At 35.2% G+C, this 27,123-nt stretch overlaps 1 protein-coding gene across 1 annotated transcript; it reads right to left on the bottom strand.

Annotated features, from left to right (window-relative positions):
• Positions 1-1,068: 1,068 nt before the first annotated feature.
• On the bottom strand, positions 1,069-17,831 carry LOC102802754 (transmembrane protein 245-like). The gene is made up of 14 exons (XM_085495429.1): positions 17,328-17,831; positions 14,401-14,629; positions 13,307-13,845; positions 12,337-12,441; positions 11,910-11,992; positions 10,650-10,740; positions 9,867-9,965; positions 8,668-8,817; positions 8,121-8,243; positions 7,441-7,589; positions 6,954-7,054; positions 6,455-6,626; positions 5,349-5,518; positions 1,069-2,923 (listed from the first exon to the last, which is right to left on the bottom strand). Exons 1-14 carry the CDS (start codon positions 17,829-17,831, stop codon positions 2,883-2,885), a joined length of 2,556 nt encoding a protein of 851 aa, XP_085351555.1. The 3' UTR covers positions 1,069-2,882.
• Between the last annotated feature and the right edge of the window lie 9,292 nt (positions 17,832-27,123).

Genomic DNA, 27,123 nt, shown 5'->3' with positions numbered 1-27,123 from the left:
AATTAATTATGCAAATTAGGTAATTAATATGCACAATTATTTACCCTAAAACTAATCAGGTCTCTGCATAGTCCTAAAGGATCTATGTACCAAGTTTCATTGAAATGCGATGATTAGTACTTGAGATACCTGTGGAAAAGCTGAAAATTAACTAATTATGCAAATTAGGTGATTAATATGCACAAATATTTATCGAAAACAATCAATCTCTGCATAGTCCTTGAGTATGTAAGTACCAAGTTTCATTGAAATGTAATGCTAACTACTTATATCAAATGCTGAAAATTAATTAATTATGCAAATTAGGTAATTAATATGTACTGATATTACCATAAAAACTATCAGGTCTGTGCAGTGTCGTATGACATCTATGTACCAAGTTTCATTGAAATATGATGATTAGTACTTGAGATATCAGTGGAAAAACCGAAAATTGACTAATCATTATGCAAATTAGGTAATTAGTATCCACGGATTATTACCAAAAACTAATCAAAACCTAGCATGAGTTCAGAGCATCTATGTACCAAGTTTCATCAAAATCCAATGAGTGGTTGTTTAGATATCAGTGGAACAGTCATGGAACCACTAAAAAATAGCTAATTATCATGCAAATTAGGTAATTAATATGCACGGATTTTTACCAAAAATTAATCAAATCTGCGCATATGTTCAGAGCATCTATGTACCAAGTTTCATCAAAATCCAATGAGTGGTTCTTTAGATATCAGTGGAACAGTCATAGAACAGCTAAAAATTAGCTAATTATCATGCAAATTAGGTAATTAACGAGCATGGATTTTTACCAAAACCTAATCAAATCTGCGCATTGGCCCAGAGCATCTATGCACCAAGTTTCATCAAAAACCGATGTATGGTTCTTGAGATAGCAGTGGAACAGTCGGACACACATACACACATACACACATACACACATACACACATACACACACACATACAGACACACTAACTGCAAAGACTCCCATTTTGTGCTTCGCACATGGGAGTCAAAAATAGAACTCCAGTAGCTCTTCCAGCAGCTACCAAAATATGCAACAAAATAAAATATTTCTTTAATATGATAAATTAATCTTTTTATTAAATAACTGCACAGATAAAGCTGAAAAATACAACAATTATTTACAGACCTTGATCGCTTAGGTTTCAAATGTTCAAAATATTGCAAGTACATATGACAAGTGTACAATAATCATAATATATATATATATGTATTATATATTATGCGACACTCAAATACAAAAAAAAAAAAAATAATTTCCCATGTACGATATATTAATCGTTTCATCACCAGTTCCCTCTTTTCATCAAAAATTTACAAAATATTCTCGTTTATAATCTGCACTTTTCTTCACACGATTGGGACAAAAGTAGCCAAATTTTTTTGAGTAAAAATTTCGACTCAAATTTTGTCTGTTGGTTCCAAAATTAGGGTTCATTTCCAGAAATATTGAAGAATAAAAGGAAAAAGCGCAGACAAATTGAACGAGGAAGTCTGGTGGTGAAAAGGTTAAACAAAACAGATTCTTACATTATATTAAAGTTACTAATACAGCATAACTACACTATGTATGTATCTTAGATGTTTTTACTATAAATTTAATCATTAAAAGTTTCCAGTCTGCATAAGCTCATCAAATTTCTAACCGTTTGATGGTTTTGTCATCCTGCCAAAATATTAGTGAAAAATTTTACCTATTTATATGTATTTTTCTATAATTTGTTGGATAATTTTGGAACAATTGGAAATCACTACTCACTGGTCAAAGGTGGTGATAGTGTTTTTTGAAAAAATGAGAAAATAATTATGAGTGTTTTATTTTGTTAAAGGTTGAGGGGCTATTGCATGTGAATTTAAAACTTTTTTTTAACTATGGAATTAAAATGTTTGTTACAATAACACACTCAATTCTAAATTGACCTCCATGACCTGATGTACATAAGTAATACACATTGGTAAGATCATTGTCAAAGTCAAGCACAGCTGCCATAAAAAGTTAGATTCAATGAAATTTAAATTTGTTTGGATCACTTCAAAACCTTATCAAAAAATATTTTATATTTCAGGCAGTTTCGACTACTAACACAATCAATATTCTTGTCCTGTGACAGATGTATTTGACAGATATCTACATTTTTATCTAATGGCTGACTAAGGGACAACGTCAAAAAATTGATGTCGGATAACAAACTTATTTGCTTTAGTTTGGGGGTGGGGAGAGGGGTTTGACCTCAAAAAGTTTCCATCTTACAAAAACGATTTTATTTTTTAATGAAGTCCAAAAAATCTTGAAGTATTTGTAGTTCGTTTTTTTCTATCCAATCATGGACAAAAATAATAGAAAATAAAAAAACACACATCCAAGATGAAAAAATGGTTTGGTTCGAGTGTAAATATGTGCGTCAAATGAGGTCAATTTCAGGGCATGGACCTAGAACATGCACAGAACCCAGAAATATAGTTTGCGCATGCGTATATTCCCCTTCATTATTTCCTCTTGAACGGCTGAAGGTTTTGTAGCTGTTTTTTTGGGGCGTGAGTTGGCAAGACGCCATGATCAATATTTATCAATTAAGTTTCAGTGGGAGGTTGGGAGGGAGGGGGAAGGGGCGTTCAGAAAAAAACTAAAGGAATGAAGTTTTTTATCCTACATTGAACTTTTGATGTATCACAGTTGTTGCAAATCACACTAATTTAAAAAATAATATTCATAAACAATGTATTAATAACCAGGTTATGCAAAATAAACATGACTATTCTTGAATACCCATTGGTCAATTCAAGACAGCCTTGGTACCAATCATCTTGTATTCTTGGAGGATAAAGGCGAGAGTCCAATGCTAGAATATTTATGAGCAATAACTCAGTTGGAGAAAAACCTCTTCAACGTCTTTTTGGAAAATCCTGAGCGAAAACAAAAATATTACATGTTTAAAATCTTACCCACTGTAATATGACTATAGCGCCCTCTGTGGTGTGGTGTAGAAACAATACTTGTACAGCACAATCTACATGCATTTTGTGGTGCAGTGAGCTCCCCTAACTGACTAACAAACTGTACATAAAGTGTGGTGCAGTGAGCTCCCCTAACTGACTAACAAACTGTACATAAAGTGTGGTGCAGTGAGCTCCCCTAACTGACTAACAAACTGTACATAAAGTGTGGTGCAGTGAGCTCCCTTAATTTTTCTCTCCTGTTTAATCAAACTTCACTCACAATGTATGGTACCTTCATACAATTCTTAATTTAAAAAAAAATCCCTTTTCTAAATTGAGCTTTTTTTGAAGTTTTGGGTGTAAGTAATTTCCACTGCAAGATAATGTTTGCAAAATGTAAAATGGCAAAAAAATTCTAATGAGATTTAAAAATAAAACAGGATGTCAACCAAGTTGATCTCAGTTTCTATGGCAACTAGCTTACAATCATTGAAAACCAGAGTGTTCCAAAATACCAAAATTTCAGTGCGAAAAGAAGATGCAATTTAACTGATATCAAATGGTTTCAAGATGCTTCAGACCAGTTACTCCCACCACTGAGAGCTATTATATATATATTACTACATGAATACATGACAACAATGTGTGCCCAATCATATTCAGACCAGAATATTTCTTTACATCCATGGCTAATATTGGTGATGTAATTCTCCCAAAAAATTAACTGTTAAATCTAGATGAAAGTGGTTACTGCGCCCTCAATGTTGACAATTTGTACAAGCAGCAATGACCTACACACGCATTACACGCTTGAAAAACCTCCCAGATGATCCTAACTCTATAACATGTTATTAATTTGCGCAAAAAGTGAAAGCAGCGTAACAGTTGCAATCAGAGGAGGATAAGTCTCTTAGAGTATTTCAGCTTGAGAAATGTGACAATTTAAAAAATGTAACAGCATTGCTAAGTCTCGAAAAGTCAGAAAATAGCAAACTTGATACAAAGCACTGCAAATATTATTTCAAACCATACTGAAACTTCCTTGCAACATACTGACCCCAAACCTACCTGCCAACCCTAACCCCTCCCCTGAAACTGTATAATGCCAAAGTCTTGTCTTATTCAATTAAAAATAGAATTTTTTTTGAAAAGATTATTACACACTTATATAACACATGTGTCTTTGGAGCAACAATGTCCATTTTGTTTTAAAAAAATTATTACAAAAAATGGTCATTTATTAAACCCTTTTCTCCTCATAGCAAGATGCACTTAAAAAGAAATATCCTCCTCAATTACAAATTCAATACATCAATTTTTTACTACCGTACATTTTTCAGTGTTTACATCGGTAAATGCTAAACAAGGCATTGCATGGGGCTAGCAATATCACTACAATATATAGGGTCATGCAAAGGAAGACACACACACAGACAGACATCATAAGACATAAGCAGTGTAGCTAATAACTGCACTTACATGGTCATCATCTGATGAAAAAGAAGGAGGTCAGGAGAGGGTGTTTAAAAAAAAAAAGAAAAAAATGGTAGAAAGTAGAATAAGATTGTTAATAGAGGGGTTTTTGGTTATTAAAGTAGCAGCTAGTACGCCAACAGTCAATACTCTGCACTCTGAAATCATACAGCTGTATACTGTTATGTGAAACATTTAATTATGTATATGCATGAATTTTCTGAAGTGTTTGAGGGTTATCTCTTGTCGTAATTCGGAAATGAGACAAATGTCTGTGAACACATGTACCTCATAAATGCTATTCACAAACGTTAGCAAATGAAATTCAAATTCAGCATGGAATGTGAACCCAAAATCATTTCCAACTAATTGAAAATTGAATGTTTTCCTTTATTGGGTGCATATTCATACCATCCAATATTTCACACAATAGTCCTAAACCCTGATACGACTTTGGAATTGATCTTAAAGAATAACCTTAAAATAAACAAGAAATAACCAAACTATGTTTGCTATTATTATGTTTAAAGTATAGTTTGCAAAGCTATTTGACAATCAGTAAGCGGCATTCTAACAAATTGATTGCACAGTCAGGAGAAGTACATGTATATTTCTTCATCACAAAACATTATAACGACTGCATGACAATGCCATTGTGACATTTGTTACTATACCTCATACTTGACATGCACTTGACATTCACACAAATTAAATATCATTCAATTCAATATATATTTATATTATAGGGAAAAATTAAAAAATAAAAAAAAATTACATGCAATCATCTTGTAACAATACACAAAGGACCAATTAACCAGACCAATGCCAAATGAGTGGTCACTGATCACATTACACAGGTGATCTTCATAAGAAAACGTCAAGTTGTAAATAGAGGGAACTATAGACTGTCGATATTTACCTTCAGTATCTGGAGTTGTAACAGCTGACGGATCACTCATCATGGCAGTGAATATATTAAACGCTACCAGTAAGCAACACAGTAATATGGGTCCAAGGAATGCACCTTCCAGTCCAACACAGTATATCCCACCAACAACCGCTAAACCAGTTAAATATGGGTGACCACCTCTAGATAGATAACAAATAAAGATACGTGACCTAAACTGGTCTCCATGAAGTATTTGTGTGGGTTGCACTCACCCTGGTAGTATCAAATGTAGCACACTCAATATTAAATAATTGTTATCGTGCAATTAACAAATTTGAAATACCAATATGTGAGATATTTCAATACAAATTGGTTTACTTTTTTTTATCATAATAAAATCTCAGGTAAATTTCACCTCCTTTTTTAATTTTTTTATCTAGGTTGTTAACTAATCAATAACATGTGACTGTAATGATTTGAGGCTATGACGTTTAGTTTACTTATTTGAATAATGATAATGTATGGAACATCTCGTGAGTATTTAGACTCAGTTCCAGGCCTAGCAGTTGAGCAATAAACACCTTGGCTACAAATGCTCCTCTCCAGTGTGTTATTCTCCTCCCGGATTTGGTGACCAATACTCACTTAGTTCACTCTACCTTGAGAAGTCTGTTCTCAGTTTACAGTGGTAAACAGTGGTAAATGATCATCATTGTTATATTGTCTGTACTTTGTGGGTATGTGCATGCAGCTGACAAACTTATACCACAAGATATCATTTCAAGTGATGCTGCATATCGATTTTTTTTTTAATTATGTTTTTCATGCAAGCTGAGAGCATTTAACATTGACTTTGACTTTTTTTATGTGTGGATAGCAAGTCAAAGTGCTGATATTACATTTTCCACAGTTAGTATAGCCCATGTTGGGATTACATGATAGGTTCATGTGACCATTTGTAAGTCTTGATCAATGATTTTGGCTTCCCTATTAAATATGTGGCACGCTCACTAAGGGAAGTGGTCAACCCCATTCTGGCATTCAACCCCATGTAAGATTTGAACTCAGATTTACGGATAATAAGCCTGATCCAACAACTACTACCGGTATCGGTTTCTGCTTATTGATATACCTACCCAGTAATATCGGAATAGATGGCAGTGTCAACAACATATGTTGGGAGAATATGGCAGAAGATCAGTAATACTGCCAATACTGATTCTCCTTGGACTAGTAAATCAATAACTCCTGGCAATGCTGCCCAATATGTACCCAGAAATGGAACAGCACCTAAAAACGCAGCTAGTGCTGAAAAATATACAATATTATTATTATATTACACAATCAATAGTTTTATTTGTGTATAATGACCTCATAACATTCAATAAAGTCTATAATTACACCCATGGAGGTTTATTATAACCTCACTAAGTCCATGAGTGTAGACTGACTTTACTAAATTAATGACCACATTATAAAATCCATCATCAAGGTATATACCAACTCTAACTCATTAAAGTAATCCTTACTTCATCAAATTAATGACCTCATCATAAAATCCATCAAAGTGTATAATGACCATGCTATATTCAATGCAGTAGAGTCTGATAATAACCAAATTAAGGATATACCAACCTGATGGAATGAATACAATTTTTACTTCAAACACTGTATGTGTCAACCAAGTATAAAGTCCATAAAAGGCAGCCATTTTAACAGAAGCACCAAATACACCCCTGAAAACAAATACAGAACAGTTAAATTAAAAATAAACTGGAGTTGATTTGTCCAAAGCAACTCATATATATATATATACCTTTACCATGAATTTTGTTGGTGTTTGAATGTATTTAGATGAATAAACAACTATCTATAAATGCAAGTGTGATAATGGCTACACTTATAGGTAAACACTTATTGTTGCTCGAGAAGGAGGAAGAGAGTGAAGGGGAAAATACAATTTCTTCCCAAATATTAACTGAACAAAATAATTTGCATGAGAATAAAATTATTGCAGAAAATATAACCCTCCCAGTTGGCTGCAGCTCACAGCAAATAAAAATAATTTGCACACATTTTGGACCTAGCACCCCCAGTAAAAATAATGGTTCAGTCCTGCTACCTGATGGCTTCTTCTACTGCCTGTCCAAGTTTATTTGGCTGTTTGGATCCCATATTAACTGTAGGTGTTAATCCAGCAATCCACTGAACTGGCTTATACTGATCTCCACTAAAACTCAATAGATAGAATAACGTGGTGATGAACACAATCTGTAAAACCAGAACAAGCATTTGAAAAATGTGTCTCAATTAATTTTGGAATATACATGATTTATACAGAAAGTCCCCATTTTTAAAAAATAAAAAATTTATATTTGTTTCACTAAAATTTTGACAATTGTCATCTCTTTTGGTCAATGCAAAAAATGACAAATTTCATATTTTTCAATAAACATATATTGGCCATAAATACCTAAATACAGTTTTTAATTGAACCACACAAAAGGAGCAAAAAGTTACATTAAAATCTGAAAAGAGTGTACAATGTTCATTAAATTCAGCATACAGATCAATGGCGCCCCCACAGTTTCCTGTTGGAGAGGCCTTTTAGGTGAACTTAGAAAGAGGCTCCTGGCGGAAGCTATGTTTTGCTGCTGCCTATTTTTGAGTTCCCCGGAATGGAAACTGTGAAGGTGCCAGATATATGAAAAGGTTCTATAAGATGGATTAATCAAAACTAGGCACTGTTGTTAGCAATGTTTGTTTCTTAGCAACAGTGAGACATTACATCGTATTACTTACCAAGGACACAAAGAAGTTGAATAATGCTGTACCACCGCCTAGTAGCAGTGATAACGTAGTAGTTACGACTGTCAGCGCAAAGTTCAGATTGCCTTTTAATACTATCCACACAGATTCTAACACCTAGAAAATGTAAGAAAATACACTCGTCTTCAGAGAATAACCATTAAAAACTCTTGGTGGAGGAAGATTATAAAAAAAACCTCCTTTCAATTTTTTTCTTAATAACTTATTTTTCTCTATCACATAAAAATATTGTTTTATAGGAAAATACAAAAGATATCTGCATACAAAATTCAATTTCAATCGAATATACAGGAATATAGTTAATCCTATATAATATGCAAATGATCTAATTAATATGCATTTATTCTGTAGATCACCACAAATATATGTTTCATGAAACAAATTTCATTGACATGTGCTTGGTGGATCAGTAATTCAATCTGCTTATCTAATAATCTTTTCACAAATATAAATTCTAAATCACTAGAGGGCGCTGTGTGTTTCTCTTTCATGGTTGACTGCTGATAAAACTGATACTTACCGATAGTAAAGTCCCAATGTTATTCTGAATAACAGAAATAAAATTTGTGACTTGTAATTCAATTCCTTCAATTTTACTAAAACTTTCCCATAAATTACTCCATGATGGACTGAATGCAGAAGCCCTCTTAGTCGGCAATGCTGTCACATTCTGTGGATAGACAATGATACACATCATTCAGACAAACCAACATATAAGAATTAACAAACAAAGCAGTCCATGTGTGAGTGAAGGGTTGTCATTCTATAATTAGTCCCCACCATGGACTGACGTCATACTTTTCAACTGTGCAAGTTTATGATGCTTTAACACAATGAGAAGAACGCAATCTGTGTGGTGGTGAAAGTCGTCAGTGAAACACATGTCACTAATTTACTTCTTACTCTTATTTACAATTTGGGCTAATCTGCACTGGCTCGGAAGGTTGTAAATGATTAGCTAGTTTGAATTTGCATAACAATACTGACAATGAACGTGCATTCAACGCCACAAGTTTTTTTGTTTTTTTAGCCAATCAGAATTCATCTTCCGAGCCAGTGCAGATCAGCCGTACAATTTCTTTGTAAATTCAAATTTTAGTAAATGAACACAGATTTGTTTACACGCTTAGGAATGCTGCGATGTGAAATTGGACATGACTTTGTTGAAAGTATCATCACTAATACTTTGTTTGACAAGACCAGAAAACCCTGCAGTTAGGAACAAAGTAGATAACAAGTGTATTTATAATATGCTGCTGATGCTAATCACAAAATCTTGGGCTAATCTGCACTGGCTCGGAAGGTTGTAAATGATTAGCTAGTTTGAATTTGCATAACAATACTGACAATGAGCGTGCATTCAACGCCACAAGTTTTTTTGTTTTTTTAGCCAATCAGAATTCATCTTCCGAGCCAGTGCAGATCAGCCGAAAATCTGCTTTATATCACACCTCGATAAATCACATCAATACTGTAAAAACATTAATTATTCCTTGAGTTTTATTTTCGTTATTTTCAATAAGTTAAAATCACTAAATAAAATCCACATGAACATGTCAAATTACAATAAAACTTTTTTTTTATTGTAAAATTCATGAATTTTTAATATCTAGTGAATAAGACGAAATAGTTAAATTAAATACTAATGAAAATGAATACATTTATAATTTATATGACATCACACTACTTCGTAATTCAAATTCTGTATATAATACAAACCTTAGCAATCCATTCTTCATACAGTCTATCCCAAACTGCTAGAATTTCCTTCTCTATTTCAGATGTGTTAATATTCTGTCCACTCAAAGCAAGGTTCACCTAGGTTAATAATAACATTCAAGGATTAAATCAATTCAATTTATAAATCAATACAATAGTACCGTAAAATCTGTATCAGAAGCCGCATTCCTAATAAAAGTCGCACCCATTCTTTTTTGAAAAATTGAGAACCAAATATTCACATTTCTCATACATGTAGATGTTCTAATAGAAGCCGTATCCCCTCTGTTGCATTGTACCATTTTAATGGAAGCCGCAGTTTCTAAAACAAATTTTACAGTACATTTTCTTCTCATTCCATAACCAATGCAATTTAGACAGGCCTTAAAACAGTAGACTGGCTTTTATTTCTGTAATTTATTTACTGTTAACAGAACCTATATTATACATTTGTCACTGTAATGCCATAAGTTACAGCGTGCCGTAATTTTGTGGTATTTTCATCCTACCATATAAGGAAATTCCAAATATGGAATGATTACACGTGTAAGCGTCCTATAATAATAAAAACAGACATGGCTGCCATCAGGGTTGACCGGATCCACACAAAGAAGTTCGCTGATTCTGTTCTAAACATTTTGAATTTCGGCATTCCCATTTCCTCAAAGTATGCACTCAGACAGTACGCCGTGCATTTACCTCGGTTGCGCATAGGTCAATACTTCAGCTGTACTGTCTTTGTGCATACTTTGAGGTATTCTCGTAATAACCTTATATTTTTACCTTTGATGTGATCCATTCTCTGCCATACAGGTATGCATTGTTTAGCATAGTGTCCACCATTTTCTGCATATCAAAGTTATCTGGTAGCAATCTGAAATGTAAGATAACTACATAAATGCATTATACTTAGTAGTAACATCCCATTAACCGTAAAATCTGTATTAGAAGCTGCACCCATTCTTTTGAACAATTGAGAACTGTCACACGCAACGTAATATTACCGTAATTGGTATAGACAGGTGTGATGGTTCAAATACCAAAATGGCAACAGTAACAGAAAGACTTCCCTGGCGGCGATGATAAAGTACGAACACGGAGCCAACAGATGAGGTTTCAACTGGTACTGGTATTATTATACTCTGCAAACATCAAGTACAATAACGAGGTAAAACTCCACTACTCCAATAACTAGATACTTAAACTCCAATACAACAAGATCCCCGATCTGATCTCAGTGCTGAACAACTCCCCTATATATACCCGCACTGTCTATAAATAGACCATTACATCAGCATACATAAAGAGTCTTGAACTTACTACAAATTTCTAGAATGTTCCATTACCTTCTATTGCCTCCTACAGTGTTCTATTACCTATTCAACCAGTTTCAAAAAAAATATAGAATATTCCACCCAGACACAGTACGGTTCTAGAATATTCTCAGTGACACGGAAGTGGTAAATAAGTCGTATGTGACAAGAACGAAAAAATCACAATTTCTCATATGTGTAGGAGCTTTAATAGAAGCCACATCTCCTTTTTGCATTGTACCATTTTAATAGAAACCACAGCTTTAATACAGATTTTACAGTACCTTACATTAATTGTACTTTGTTTATACAAAGAACTGACATCCATTATAAGTTAATGCTTATACAATTACAATTAATTACATGATCAATTATCTGGTCAGTCTCAAAGCTTGGATAATTGGGGTTTACTGTTTATTGTTTGTTAAACTGTACTGTATGGAATGATATTCTTACTAACTTAAAGTACACCTGAATGATATGCCCATTATTTCATATTATATTTTGGTGACATTACACCATATTTTAATGACATTTTATTTTACTGATCAAAACTTGATGACATCACATCATATTCTAGTGGCATCACATCATATTTTGGTGACATTGCATCATACTTTAGTGACATCACATCATATTTTGGTGACATCACATCATATTTTGGTGACATCACATGTTTTGGTGACATTGCATCATACTTTAGTGACATCACACACATTATTCAACCTACTTATTGATATCAGGTTGGTTTGCTATAGTAGCATTTATCAAATTACTCGTCACCATCACCAACTGCATACTTTCTGCCTGCACCTGTATAATGATGAAATAAAAAATACATATTATAACATTTTATTTCTTTATTCAACAGATAAACAGTGGTTTCATTATGCTAAGGAAGGCTACCAGACTAAATAGTTGCATAAAAACGTCTATGCAGCATGCAGTGCTGTTTAGATCTCCTATTTTTTAATTCAGGTGAAAGGAACTCAAAAAGTTAGTCACATAGATCATAATCTTATATTGAAATTTAAGCCAACTGATACATGTATCATGTTAAATACAAAGATGCAGTGACCCTGTAAATATCGTGCAAGTTGATACTGTGCAGAATTATAGAAAATGTATTAGTAGAGTGAAGCCTATAAATAACAAACCTGCATTGCAAGAAGAAAGCTCACGAGTACTGTGGTTACCAATAGCAACATGATGATGAAGATGCTGATACATTTGTCCAATGAATCTTCAACAAATGAAATGAACTAAAGAAAACAGAAAAATTGAACTAAGAATTATAATATAATATCATTAAAATTCTGAATAAATTCAATGAGGTTATACAAGAATGCAGCAAGATATGCATAAATTATTTTTATTGTCAAATAGACATATTTTGCAGAGGTTACTGGGATTCTGTACTTTTTATATTCTCATGATAATTTTATTATTATACATCTGTCTGTTGGTTTACACACCAAAATAAACGTTTTACAAGATTTATGACAAGCTTTTGTGCAATTATATACAATAACATGCATGATTCTATTTCTGTCATGTACTGCATTGTGGTAACAGCTGGTGTAAATAAAAAGGTGTCCAAACATTGCGTAAATGTATAGTGTATTTGCTCTATTAGAAGTGAATTGCCAATAGAAGCGCATATAAACCAAAAATTATATATATTGTGCACAGTAATAATAAATCATGAATTATTTTGAGCACAGACAAACCTCCAATATGTATGTTACCATGCATGCACTTCTAATACTAGTAATAGAGCAAATATGGTAACACATTTTTATAATTAGAAAAACAGATTTGGATATCTGACAGGGTTTTACATATGAATGGATTGTTGCTGCCAGAAATACAAATATATCCAAATTTAACAAAAAACAAAGGTATATTCTACACCATGTGTATATTGCGTTTCATTAAAACACATGGCAGGTCAAACAGCACTCTCTCCAGTCATTAATATTTAAATTAGCTTGTGGCAAAGATTAGTGGGACGTTCCCTGGCGACTACCTAGCTTAGTGATAAAAGACCCATAGTCTCTGGATGGAGAATGGTCAAACAGTATACAGACAAATATGGTATTTTCCTCAGTGTCAGTTCATAGTTACCTTTGCGTCACCACGTAGAATCAATCTTCCTATCCCTCTGATTGGTTTCGGAACCAACACGCTGTCTCTCCCGTCCGTCCACTGCTTTCCATAATGCCATCCCATCTTAATTTTGTCGTCCAAGTATCGCCATAAATTGAAATGCATTGCCCCTTTCTTTAATAACCAGATAATAAGCAGAATTGGTAATAACTGTATTATCCATAGATGAAGCCATATTCGCACTAAGATGCAAGCCCAGATAAGAGCAAAAAAATATCGATCACTTAATTTGGATGTTCTCTTTCTTTTTCTAAATCTCAGACTATGAATTCGTTTTGGCGTTTCTCTAGGTGGGTCATGCAAGGAATCTGGCTCATCTGGTCTCTGTAATTCAATGTACTGTTCTTCCTGGTCCATTTCCATAGCTACTGATGCTTCTCTGCTCTCATCTTCATCTTGGCAGTCAGGGCCAGATGATGGAGAACTGTCATTACCGACACTAAATATAGAACCAACAGCAGCTGTAAGTGTCTTTGTTGAAAACTTCAAACTCGTGCCTGAAATCACAAAAACAGATAATCATGTAGAATCATTTGTTCGATTGATAAGACAAATTGACAATGTGGATATCTTATTAATATATTTAAAAACATTTCCATATAATACATCTAGCTGGAAACATTATTATATTTGCTCTCACTATTAAAAACACATCTCCAATGAACGATATGTGACTACAGTCAAAATTAAGTCACATTTCAATGATCCAGCTTACATTAAAAGCATTTATGGCTTCATGTTTGCATTTATTGATTCGAATGAAGCAAATATGGGAATATGATTTATCTACAAATGACATGTTGCTTTAGTAACACAGAGCTGTATTTGTTCAAAGAAATCTTGAAAATCCAAGCACATATGCACTTCAAATTACCAGTATAAAGAGTAAATATGAGATGCATGTACTTTACAAAACTTACAATTAAGAAATAATAAAATAAAACAAAAAAATTGTCACGACTGGGCCAGTCTAGCTCAGACTGTACTGTATACAATAAATGCAAAATACATGAAATTTGCATTACGACAACTGTAGAGTTTTATGTACTTACCCAATATGCTGTCTTGTTGAGTAGACTCCTTCATATCGGAAATCACGCCCATTACTAATAACGCTACCATAATGATAAATATAAACACTCGGTAATCACCGGCAATGGTTACCAAATGAAAGAGGAATGCTATCCATACTGGTAATGATAAAGGACGTAAAAACTTCGCAGATGCTGGATTCCACCAGAAAATGACAGCCAATAGATAGGCTATGACTAATGTCCAGACCTACAAAACAAAAAGTTGAGATGACTGTTACATTAAAGTGTTAATTCAACTCTTCTAAAATTGTTCTTCTGACCTGTGGATGGTTTTTACTAACATTCAACACACTAAATATATTTTATTGATTTGTACAGTTCAATCCATACATAATAACCATAAACACTGCTTACATGTAGTTGGTGATGCATTCATTTTCCTAACCCAGCAATGACAATCTAAGTTACTCTGGGAAAACACAAAAATTACAGCCTAACTTCTACATGTACATGTATTTTTGCCAATCATTTCTTTGAAAACAAAAATATAATAAAAAAAAATCCCAATGCTGAAGAATGTTTATTTGCGAGAGCTTGACTGTAGTTGTCTATATTGCATTGTTAATGAGTGTATTACACATGTCAATATAACAGTACATGAAGTGCTATTCTATGCAAAGGTTGAAATAACAAATTTAAGTTGCCTTGACAGGTTGAAGAATAAAAGTGCCTATCTCAGTTTGATGATGTACCTGTTCTTAACAAAATAAATTAAGAGATTCATTCTTGGCTTCTCATCATTTTAGTTATAAAGTAGAAGTCTACTAATAAATTAAAATACCCAGAATTTATTCATTTTGCAATAAATGTAAGACAATGCAAGGATATTGTCACTATTATAATAACACTTTTATCATTGGTTCCTATAGTAGAGATATTATGCAATATCTCAAAATCTAGCCTGGTGACATAGGCTGAAAAAATCATATATTGTTAATGGTAGAGTACTTTTTGTTGTTCTGAATTTTTTAAAAAATCAGGGTTTTAAAAAGAGTCTTTTTTTTAACATTGTTCTATGGAATTGTTCTAAAATAGCAATTTTCAAGAAATATTAGAGCACGTTTCTCAAAAAGATTAACTCTAACACTCAAAATAATACTATTTCTTTGTACCATGGGACATTAGCTTCATGATTGTACATAATAAACTAATGAACATTGTCATGTGATTTATAACAATTTTGTCAAAAATTATGACTAGGTTTCTACCTTAAAAACACTAAAAGCAATTTTTTGGAAATTAGCAGATTTGGGACTACCTTTTTTGGTCATTTAGTAAAAACTTTATATCTTTATACCTGTTCACATGGACAGGTAATTTGTTCATTTACCTGTGCCAGCTAAAATCTATCTGTCTGGGAAGGGTGAACAGGCCTTAATTTGATCCCTGAACGGCCTTCAAAATACAGTATCTTTTTCAAAACCAGGCATGGTATAATATAATTATTATTAAACTCAACTTGCTTTATTTTCAATTAATAGTCTTATGTTTTATGGGATTTTTTTATTATTATTTTTTTTAAATAATGTATTTTACATGTATTTCTGAGAGTATTTCACAGTAGAGGTAGTGTCTAAGATGTGACACTGTCTTTTCTTGACCATTATTTTGTTTTCTATTTTAACTCATTTCCAGGGATGTTATGTGTCAATAAAATTTGTTTTTATTATCACATTAAAGTTATGCTAATTTTGCTGAGAACAAAAATGCAAGTGGTCAAAGGGCATGTATTCCAGTTTTCATGTCCACATTGCCTGAATGTAGGCATGACAAAATAAAATGCGTTCATTTTTGTGTGAACGTAGAGGTAATAGAAAGTGTGTTAAAAAAACACAATGTCACTGTATTCATGTACCTCAACAACCACATGCGAACAATCAACTCTAAAGTAAAATTACAAAGAAAAAATAAACATGTGCAGGAACACAGTATAAAAAACAACAATAGTGGTGTTCACATTAGAGATCTCGGCACATGCCGAGACTCAGGACCGAACTTGATCTTGATCTCGATAGATGCTCGGGTCAAAACTCAGCATGTTAAATTTGCTGCCTGAATGCTCGTCATGAACAGAAATCACACCCTCGGTGGTAAATTTAAGAGAACATATACTGATTCATACTAGTATGACATGATGATAGTGGAAGTGCTGGTATGGTAATGAAAGAAAAGAATGCAGGCCGCATCAGTGACGCATATTTATTTGCTTCTTGCAACCATTTTTTTCTTGCTATGCTATATCGACATGACAATTTTTTTTTTTCTAATCTCCTCTGCCTTCCATGTGCACGAAGTGACGATGACTCGTAATAAATACCATAACAGCAAATGAATATAATTTCAATATAGCAATTACTATTATCATCATATCAGTATAGTTTTCTATGTTTGGGTCAAATAACAGATCGATGAATGAGGGCGTGATTTTAGCACGAGCTGAGTCGTCCTGATGGGTCCCTACTAACATGAATGTAACTGCTGTAATCCCTCTGCAAACACAAATGGTTAAAAATGTTGGCACGTGTCGAGATTTCATAAAGTGAATGTAGCAAATATTGTATGGTTTGCACAAAACAACATAAGGTTATCATTATCAGTTATTGGTTCTGTTCGTATTTAACTAATTTGAGGTAATACTGTACATACATGTACATGTACGTCAATTTGTTTGCGAGATTGAGTCCAAAGAACTGTTATGCATGTCATTAATTTGAATGTGAATATATGTGCATTCCGCGTTATTAAAATAATTTTTCAAGTCCTGGATGAATATTTTTGTGTTAACACTAATGAATGAATGAATAAATGAACAAATGAAATTGAATAAGAATAAATGAAAGAATGAATAAATCATAAGATGTAATTGGTATCAAATGTTCACTTACCCATAATGCATTAAAATATCCTAAGAGGTTATAGAGGAATAAGGTGACCCCTTCCAAAAAATGAAACACAACATCCATAAAATAACACAGTAAAAAACAGACAGGTAATCCCAACGCGAGTCCCAATAATAGTTTAGTTTTTCTAGCTATGAGCTGTCCAATCGATTCCGTAGCGGTGTTGAGAACGATTATCGGAATCGTAACTGTTCCTACAAGCAGCGGTGTCCCAGATTTTCTCAGACCGCGCAGCCATCTTCGAACAAACGTCGTGAGACTGTATTTGAATGGATAGAGGACTGTTCCACAGAGGGTAGCCCATAGCAGAGGTCGAAGAAAGGCTTCGAGTACAAAATAAACAGAGATCGCAGCAACACACGTGAACACGACGAACAGTAAGGCTGCAACGTTGTAAAAAGCGTGTTTTAGCGCTTTTTCGTGGCCCTGTGGGACAAAACCAAACACATCGGCGATGCCAGACCTCCCCTGTTCACTGCTCGTCGCCATTTTGAAAAAACAATTACATATGACGTCATATTGTACGAAATGGAGGCTATGGGACACCGTTGTGTCGTCACCGGAAGCGCTGTCCCAGCACAAACGGTGTAGAAGACGCCGACCTGCAGCGTCAATGCTGGGACACCACTTGTTTGTCGCTTTTTCAGCGTCACCGGTGTCAGTTCAGGCCCGTAGTTTTTTTTTTTTTTGGGGGGGGGGGGGGTCGGGGCAGTGGCGGATTCAGAGGCGGGGGCAGGGAGGCCATGCCCCCCCCCCCAAACGCACGACGATTTATACTATCTGGATTACGCATAGCTTCTCTGCGATTTAGCTTGGACCCCCCCCCCCCAATGCATTTTGCTGGATCCGCCACTGGTTCGGGGGGTTCGGTCGAACCCCCTAAATTTTGGAAGTGAATAGATTTATGATCGTGGATTAGAACATAATAAAACAAACAGTATTAATTAAAATAATTATCATTGTTTAAAGTAGCAGAATAGTTTTTTGGGCACTTTTCACATTTTTTTTTGAAAATCACACGAATAGCTCCCTAAGGCATGCTACATACATTGGTGTTTTTATTTTATTGAAAAAAAATATCTTGTACAAGTAAACTGATTTTTTTCTTGTGTGCAAACAAATGGCCAAGTTTTTGTTTATCCAGTGTACACCCAACTAGTGCATCTCATTAATATGCATGGTTTACAAACATAACTGAACTGAGGGTAAATAGTTTTAAGTTGAGCCACTTTCTTTATGTGCTATTTACAAACAGTTTACACACAGCTGATAAGATGTGTGCACTGCTGCCTTTCTAGACAGGAAGTACAGCAAAGACAAAACAATCGCTTTTGAACAACAAATTTTGAATAAACAAAAAAGTACATGAATGTACCACTTCAATGTAATTATATGTTAACAGAATAAAAACTTACAATAAATTTCTGTAATATTTTTTCTTGGCTTTGTCATTGAAAGGTGTCTGACCACGGGGTTACTTTCCTAGTCCAGAAGTAATGCAGTTACATTGGAGGAGGGGGCTCCCTTTTACAAAATATGGTTGCAAACAATAAAATACGGTCATTAGTGGTGGCTATGCATTGCATGAAAATTCTGGTAACAGGCCACAAACTACATGTAAAGGTTGATCAATGATAAGAATATGCTTGGACCTGGTTTATATGATCCATTTTTCAGAGGAGTTTTCACCAAGTAGGCATACTTGCATGCTTAGGTTTTTCTAAATTCGTAAATTATGTTACATGTAATAAATCTGTCAGATAAATACTTGGTTGTTTTATCTAATGTGCTCATGCGAACAAAATGCACGGCAACGAAATAGTAGCGCCCCCCCCCGAGCCGACGTCTTGACATCGGATAGTGGGCCAGTGTTTCACGCAAGGCAAGGGTTGACTTTTTCGTACGACTTCGGTAAAAAATAAAAGTATCATCTAAAATCTAGGTAGTTTTTATAGATGATAACAGTGAGTCCGGTTACAATTAAATTTTGAAGAGATTCATCTACAAGTATAAGACCGGAGGTTACTGCGACGGTACAACTCTGTTTTGCGGGATTTGATTTTTAATAGCACAGGAAATGCTACATGCCGGCATACATCACTGGGTCACATTTTACAATTATTCTATTCACACCAATTAAAAAACAGGGCAGCTTCCTTCATTAATGTGCAAAATATGCAAAGAAGGAGAGGGTTGTCAGTAATTCTTTAGTTTAGTTGTCATTCACTAATTATGGACGAGATAGTAAGCACGCGAAAATTTCCAATAAAAAGAAAGCGAGGAAGAAAGAAGAAAAACGTCAAAAGAATGATCACTCCTGTCAAAAAAGAAAGAGACGATGCTGGGTTCGTACAGAACGGATTTCCCCGTCGAAACCAGTGTCAGCCATGAAGTGAGCGAAGAAAGTTTTACCGTGACACTGAGAGTCCTGTTCAAAACGTTCGAGAGATGTCTGTATCTCGCAGGAAAATATTATTACTTTCCGACGTAGAAGAAGAAGAAAGTGAGAGTGAATGTCACGGTCGATCGTTTGAAGACGGCGAGATTCGACTCGTTGACATGTCACTGTTGAATGGCGCCCTAGAAAAAGAGATTTGTCAATTTTGCAAAGTAGGCAATATCTCAATAGTGGAGCGCAGGCGTCACGGTCTAGGCAGTCAGTTTGAATTTCTTTGAACGCAAGGAGATTGTATTCGATCGCAACTGAGCCAGCCTAGCTTCGCGTCATCCCGAAAGAAGGGGTCAGTTTTCGAAATAAATAGAAAGGCTGCCATTGGAATGCGAGCGACTGGAAAGGGACGGCGCGCTCTGGTGAAACTGTCAAGCTATTAGGGGTTACCTCAACCAGTAACGGGTACACCCTTTCGCCAGTATGTACGAGCTGCCTCCAGGAGACTTCGAAACTCGTGGCATCATGCTTGAACTAATAAGTTTACAAACACAACGGCCCAAAAATAAATACACTGTATTTGCAAACACTTCAACTGCCAAGTGTAGTGTCTGTATTGTTTGTTACTCGCAAACAGAACCGCCCACTTTGCATAATCCAAGCTTTAATGAATGACGTCACCGTTCGTTATCAGCACAGACCGTCACAAAACTCCATAGCGTGAAAGAAAACGGCAAAAAAACAAAGTTTTTCACAGATATAAATGTCGGTTCATGATTTTTCCCGAAAACAACTTTCAAAGCATTTCATTTACAATTAGCCCATGTAAATTTTGCTCCTAAAACGGGAGTTAACGTTGATTGAAGTATCAGGGGGAAATTCTCTTTCTCTCTGGATCTCCACACTTGTCAGGGGGGAAACTCGTCTCGTCTCTCTATCTCGTCCCCTTGAGGTACGGGATCGGGAAAGTCACTTATACTTTACAGTCAAATAAGGCACACACAACGAAATACGTTTCAGCTCTCGTCTTAGTCGGTCAATCGAACACTCTATCAGACACAGCGCCCTGGGGAAAAGATCCCCAAGACTCTCGCAAGGCTGAACCAAGACTCGCCCAAGACTGGACTGCGTCAAGGCTCGCCCCAAGACTCTCTCGGACTGCCCTCTCTCTCTTCTCTACTGCGTCTGTCGTGGAGTATTCTTCAAGACCAACTCAAACTCTCTTTATTCATTTTCAAAACTCTAACCAATTACAAAGCAGTAAAAAGACTCTAAGGCGTAAACTTCAATCATAAAGCCAATCAAACTAAGTACTGAATACGTCATATCTTTTGATTAATCGTTCACTACATTAATAACTACGGATGTCAGAATAGCGACGGTATCTTGTAATTAGTTCCAAACCACTGAGCCAAGTTCCGTCCAAAACTTCAAATAGGCCTACACGATGACAGACATAACACAGCAATTCGCTAATAATCAGTTAATTAAGTCGGTCAACAGATACGCGAAAACAAATTCATGACAGAAGTTTGAAATCATAAAAGTGCCGATTTCTCGGTGTTCGGTTTTTGGCAATTACCGTTGACCTAATTTTAAATGGCGTTTCAGTGAATAGCGCTACGATGTCGCCGTTTAACTTTTCCTACTCTTGGATATGTTGGCTCCATATCCGTATTTGCATATTTGCAAAATTCTATTGCGTTTTTTCACAAACCTCGTGCAAACCACCGGTATACTCTAACTTTAACACCAAAAAACGTGCTTGAAATTTGTGATTTTCGGAAAGAAAAAAAAAACTTAATGCAAAAAATAGAAATACGGATTTAAACTTCATGACCTTTGCTTCAAAACAGTGTAAAGTTTTTGATCGCATGAATGACTGTAGAGATGACAATTAAAATTTTATTCACGTTAGTTAAATTATCAGCCCCGCTGATTTTCAGAATCACGTGACGCTAAAACAAACACAATGTTCACAAAATATTAATAGTAGGAAAATACAAGACAAGAGCTTTCTAAACATACAAATGTATATAGATTGTATGGTTTCTTGTAAAATTTATTCCGATTATAGGTGTTTACATTTTTCATGCAAAAAAACTATCCTGCTACCTTAATTCACTTGACTCCGTGAGGTAACTATCAGAGTAATGTAATGAGTAATGCATAGTAATGAGCATTTAGGGGGCAACGAGCTTTAAATGTCAATCGTGAAGTTATGCCGTCTCAGCTCAACAGCAGCCAACCCAAACAGGTTGTTATACATAGGCAAGCTTTTATTCGGTGATTTCGCGATGGTGTAATGAAGATCGCGTTCAAGCAGCTGATGTTAAATATTAAAACAACATTGAAACAATAATGTAATGGTAGTCACTCTCTGAAGGATGTGGTGGTCCTGAATAGGGCAGTTTGTCTTGTGCTAATGTTCGCTCAGTTAGTAAAGTGTGGGGATCGAACGGAATTGACACGACAACACCACACTGTACTTTCCTAGTTTGGTTCATTAGTTTTGTATTCTTCAAGTTAATGATGGCATATATACTGTTTTGTTCCAAGTGTATCAGCCAAATGTAGTTAACTTATTGTATTTGTACGTGTAGCCTGTGTTATTGGACAATATTGTACAGCTACGGGTTGAACATATCATTAAAAAATGCCGAAGATTTATCATCACGAGTTGCAGCCAACAATTTACCCCACAGTGTTGCTTCAGCACTGAAACTATGCGATGAATCATAAATTGTTTTTTTTTTGATGTCTCAGAAAATTTACTATATTTTTAGTGGGTTCATAAAAGGGGTTGTAGTCATTGAAGTCTATTGAGACTGCTGCTAAACTTCCACTGTATGCATATTATTTTACCGCCCTCTAAAACAGATTTACAGTGAACCAAATATATTTACATACTGCAAGAAACATGGTAGTATGCGATTTGTTAGTGCATTTAATTTGTTTGATGCAATCATTGTGCCAGATATGTCTTATGGTAGCGATATGGGGGTACGTAAATTCGGAAATCGAGAGGGTACAGATAACATTTTGCAGATATCTACCCGGTACTTAGCATTAATAGTTGTGCAAACAATGTAGCGATGTTAGACGAATGTGGAAGGCTGCCATTGTGCTGTGGTTATTTCAAGCGTTGTATCTCATATTGGTTAAAATTACTGAAACCCCAAAACATGTTATATCATGCTTAAACGATTAGACAAGACCGGCAGACTAGCTTGGAGAACCCACATAAAAATCTCCTGTTCAAATATGGTTTCGGCATTGTCTGGTTTGAAAAACAAGTTGGAGATACTGCAAATTTCTTAGGGATATTTACACAAAGAATAAAAAAATAGTGGCATGCCTCAATTTCACAATCATCCAGGCTGTGTACTTTTGGAAAAATCAAAGTAGTATTATAACCTGGGAGATTCATTGGCAAGCAATTATAGACTAAAATATATACTGACGAGTTTTCGCTGTTTTGGCCATAAACATAATGTTGATTTAGCCTGAGGCAGACACACACAAATACAGTTAGATCAATATTTTTTTTAGTTTTTCCAGTGATACGTTCGAATTTAGCATGGTAGAAAATGAAATTCACTTTGTTTTTATATGTCCATTTTATAATGATCTAAGGGCTGATCTTTTGTCAATAACCCTATGCAATTATGCAAATACTGACAGTCTGGACTTACTTCGTCACTACACAAACTGCCACACCATATAACAAATAGCTCTATATCTTTTAAAAGTTTTCAAGCGACAAGATGAATATGAATTCAGCTTAACTTAGTACCATATGTTTACATGGACGTTGTATTGTGTTTAAAACGGGCTATGCACTTTTCTACCCATTACATTTTGTACGATAGGCTGAGGCTCTGTACAGAAATAAATTTACATAATACAAAATTGACTAATACTAAAATGAATAATTGTAGACAGATTTCGACACGTAATCGTGTTACTTTTATGTGCGCTAACATCTGCGAAGAGCGAAGAAACTCGCAAGTAGCATTCTACCTTAAAATACTTAGACAATAATGCTAAGATACATACAGTCTTGTCTTTTTTTGTGTGTACAACATTTTTCCGTAGTGGATCAATGGTGTGGATGTGTTTGTCTGTAGGTGAGGAATGGCTCAGGGCCCCTTCTCTAAAATGGTAAAATAGTTCAAAGATGTTATGTGAAATATCTTACCAATAAAATTTAATTTCAAACCGATAATATAAAAATGTCTGTAACAGAGCTCAAATGCACTTTTTGAATATTATAAAATTTACACATTTCACATCAAATATATAATTGTTGTTTTCGAACCCCCTATTCAAAAGTGCTGGCCACGGGCCTGCAGTTGATATCACACGTATTACATTCTTGGCTGACGTCTGCGGGGACTTTCACATGCCTGGAAGGCACGACGTAACCCGCTGGCGAAACTCGAGTGGCGACTAATACTAATACTTTTTACGTGGTATTATGTACATTAAAATTTTATAATATGGTTACAACTATTTGTTTACATCGTTTATTAGTCTTGTCGTCTGCCGGTGAATGAACTGATTTCGTTGGTTAGTCGTTCGTTGTACAATCCCGGAATACCCCTAGGCCGAGATTTCGTATTGGCCATGTAGATCATGCAATCTGCAGCATATGGTCTGCTGAAAATAGTTATATTGCTTGTTTATAAACATGACGTCACCGTGACTGGGCCCCAAAACGTTCGGTCTGGCTAAAAATGAGCTTCTGACGTTATTGTGCTTTCCATTATCATTCGTACACGAGTTACTTGTACCAGTTCATTCATCCTACCAACATTTCTTCAATTCTTTTGAAATATATTGAGAAAACGAAGTATATATCGGATTTTGTAACGTGATATTTTGAAAATATGATGTATAATATTTACTGTTAAATCATCGGAATCACTCGAATCATGCCTACGTGCTCGAATTTTGAATGATTAATATTCATGTGACAATGGTTTGTGTGATAGCACAGAGTCTATGCTATAGATGTATGGTTTTTGTTTGATTATACAATAAAGACCCCCGTTTCGAAATTCTTTCGTTTTTCTGAAAACAAACTAAAACGAATGATTTTGACAAGTAAATTCAGAAATATATTACGAATAAGGGAATATATTCCATATGCACACCAACAATAATTTTTGCATTTAAATATTAGGGATAAAACATAATTTGCTATACTATATTCTCTTTTGTTTGGTATTTTATTTGTCTTGAATTATAGCTGAAAACAACTGAAAACTATGTAACAACTCATGTATAAACAATAACTTTAATAAATATGATTCACTTGGTGAAAATGACATATTTCCCCTATAAAAAACGAAACAATTTTACAATGCCGAAAACTGAAAGTCCTTTATCGTAGTGTTGACTCTTTGTAGATTTATGAAGTTTTCGCTCAATTTTTAACATTTATTTTAATGACATTCTTGACAATCTCCGACCAAACATCGATAGAGTATGATACGATGCATGTATCACACGAGCAGTGAGGAGTATATAAACCCAGCGTCCTTTAAACTGATTTTAGATTTGACATTTCCACAAATTAATATTAGTTTATATTGTCATACACACCAATAATAATAACGTTTATTTGAGCGTGTTCGAAGTTTCATTCAAATCCTACATACGGTATCAAATGAATCCTTTTGAAAAGTACACTCCATTTTACTGGTTTTAAATCCACTATTATTGCACTCCGAGCTTCAAAAAAATGCGTATTATATGTTTTTTTAACAACATTATCAGACTACACCACTAAATGATTTGCCATTTAAAGCGGGGGTGTCGTCACCTGCGCATGCGTCAGGTAGCCATAGCGTGTCATTGTTTACAAACAAGCGTCTACCCATGCGTTTATTAGCGTGTGTTGTTATCGTCGCCTGGGACTCAATTCCCGCGCGTGCGCAGGTGACGACCCTCCCGCTTTAATAGGGGGACTGTAGACCGAGTGGGGAGAATGCCACAAGTAACGGAAAGAGGTAATCAATACCTTAGTTGATTAATATGCGACTAAGCCTGAGGCTACAATAACAGTTTTGTAGGATGCTATTTAAAGGGCGGCAGTCGTCGTGCCGCGTCCTGTTCGATATGGGACTCATAGCGACGTATACAACGTGTGTAAAATACATTGTTTATTTACATGACATTCGAACATGCGCTGCGCGACGACCACCGCGCTTTAAGACCTATATTCTGTAAACGTCCCAACGATTGGTAAAGGTATGTCGCCTACAGCTATTTGCACATCGTGAATCATAATAGTGTTGCGTTCTCGCCGTTTGAGTATTGACGGACAGTTCATGATCTCACGACTATATTGAGGGAGCCCTGGGTGACTGAGATTCCCTCTTCCGAGACTAAAACTACATATAAATATGTATTAGGTATACAAGAGCGTCTTGAACACACACGGAAGTTGAAAGAAATGGAATTGTGAGCATTTCGAGTGAAATAAAAACACCATTTTGACATGAGGGCTAAGAACTCGAAACTCGAAACTCGAATTCGGTGACCAAGTTATCTTATTTCTAGCCACAGCATACCCAATTTAGGGTGTGGGTCTGTGGATTATTGTAACAATTAGGATGGTGAGTCCAAACAGTACCATGCAGATATGTTAACGAAATATAACATTGCGGTGGTCGTCGCGCAGCGCGTGTTCGAATGTCATGTAAATAAACAATGTATATTACACGCGTTGTATACGTCGCTATGAGTCCCATATTGAACAGGACGCGACACGACGACTACCGCCCTTTAACCAGGCACATTACTGATAAACATACGTAATCACATGGAAGGGTAATATGAACGTTATTAAGCTTGGCATGTGTTATCGGAGTTATTTGTGCCGCATATAGTTTATTTCCATTCAGCTATGGTCACCAGCATTTAAGTTAGGTCCGTCGTGGCAACCAAAGAACAGACGGACATGAGCACCAGGAACCAACACGTGACACCGTTGAACAGCGGTCTTCATCAATAGAGACCTTCACGAGAATCTGACTAACCGAATCTAAGTACATATAATGTATGCACGTATTCTGTGATGTCTGTGACACAGTAAAAAAAACACAGTAAAAGACAATGTGCGGCGAACAGAAACCGTACCGACATTGTGTAGCCCTAAGCTATAACATCAAACCAGACCGCTCCGAATGGACTAGACTGTGTAATGCTAAAGTAGACATCTCGTAGCAGATTAGTTTAACACCTATCTGACATTCGTGCGCAGAATTGAGGCTAGAATATTCGCTTCGAGGCATTTCTGTGCGTATAGTGAGTACATAGTTTCTTCTTCGACGTATTGCGTTGATATATACTTGTATATGTTGATCAGCCTTGTTGTGTTTG

This window comes from Saccoglossus kowalevskii, chromosome 21, assembly GCF_978046115.1.
Source record: "Saccoglossus kowalevskii chromosome 21, keSacKowa6.1, whole genome shotgun sequence".
NCBI classification, from domain to species: Eukaryota; Metazoa; Hemichordata; class Enteropneusta; family Harrimaniidae; genus Saccoglossus; species Saccoglossus kowalevskii.
This window is presented reverse-complemented; position numbering and strand designations above follow the sequence as displayed.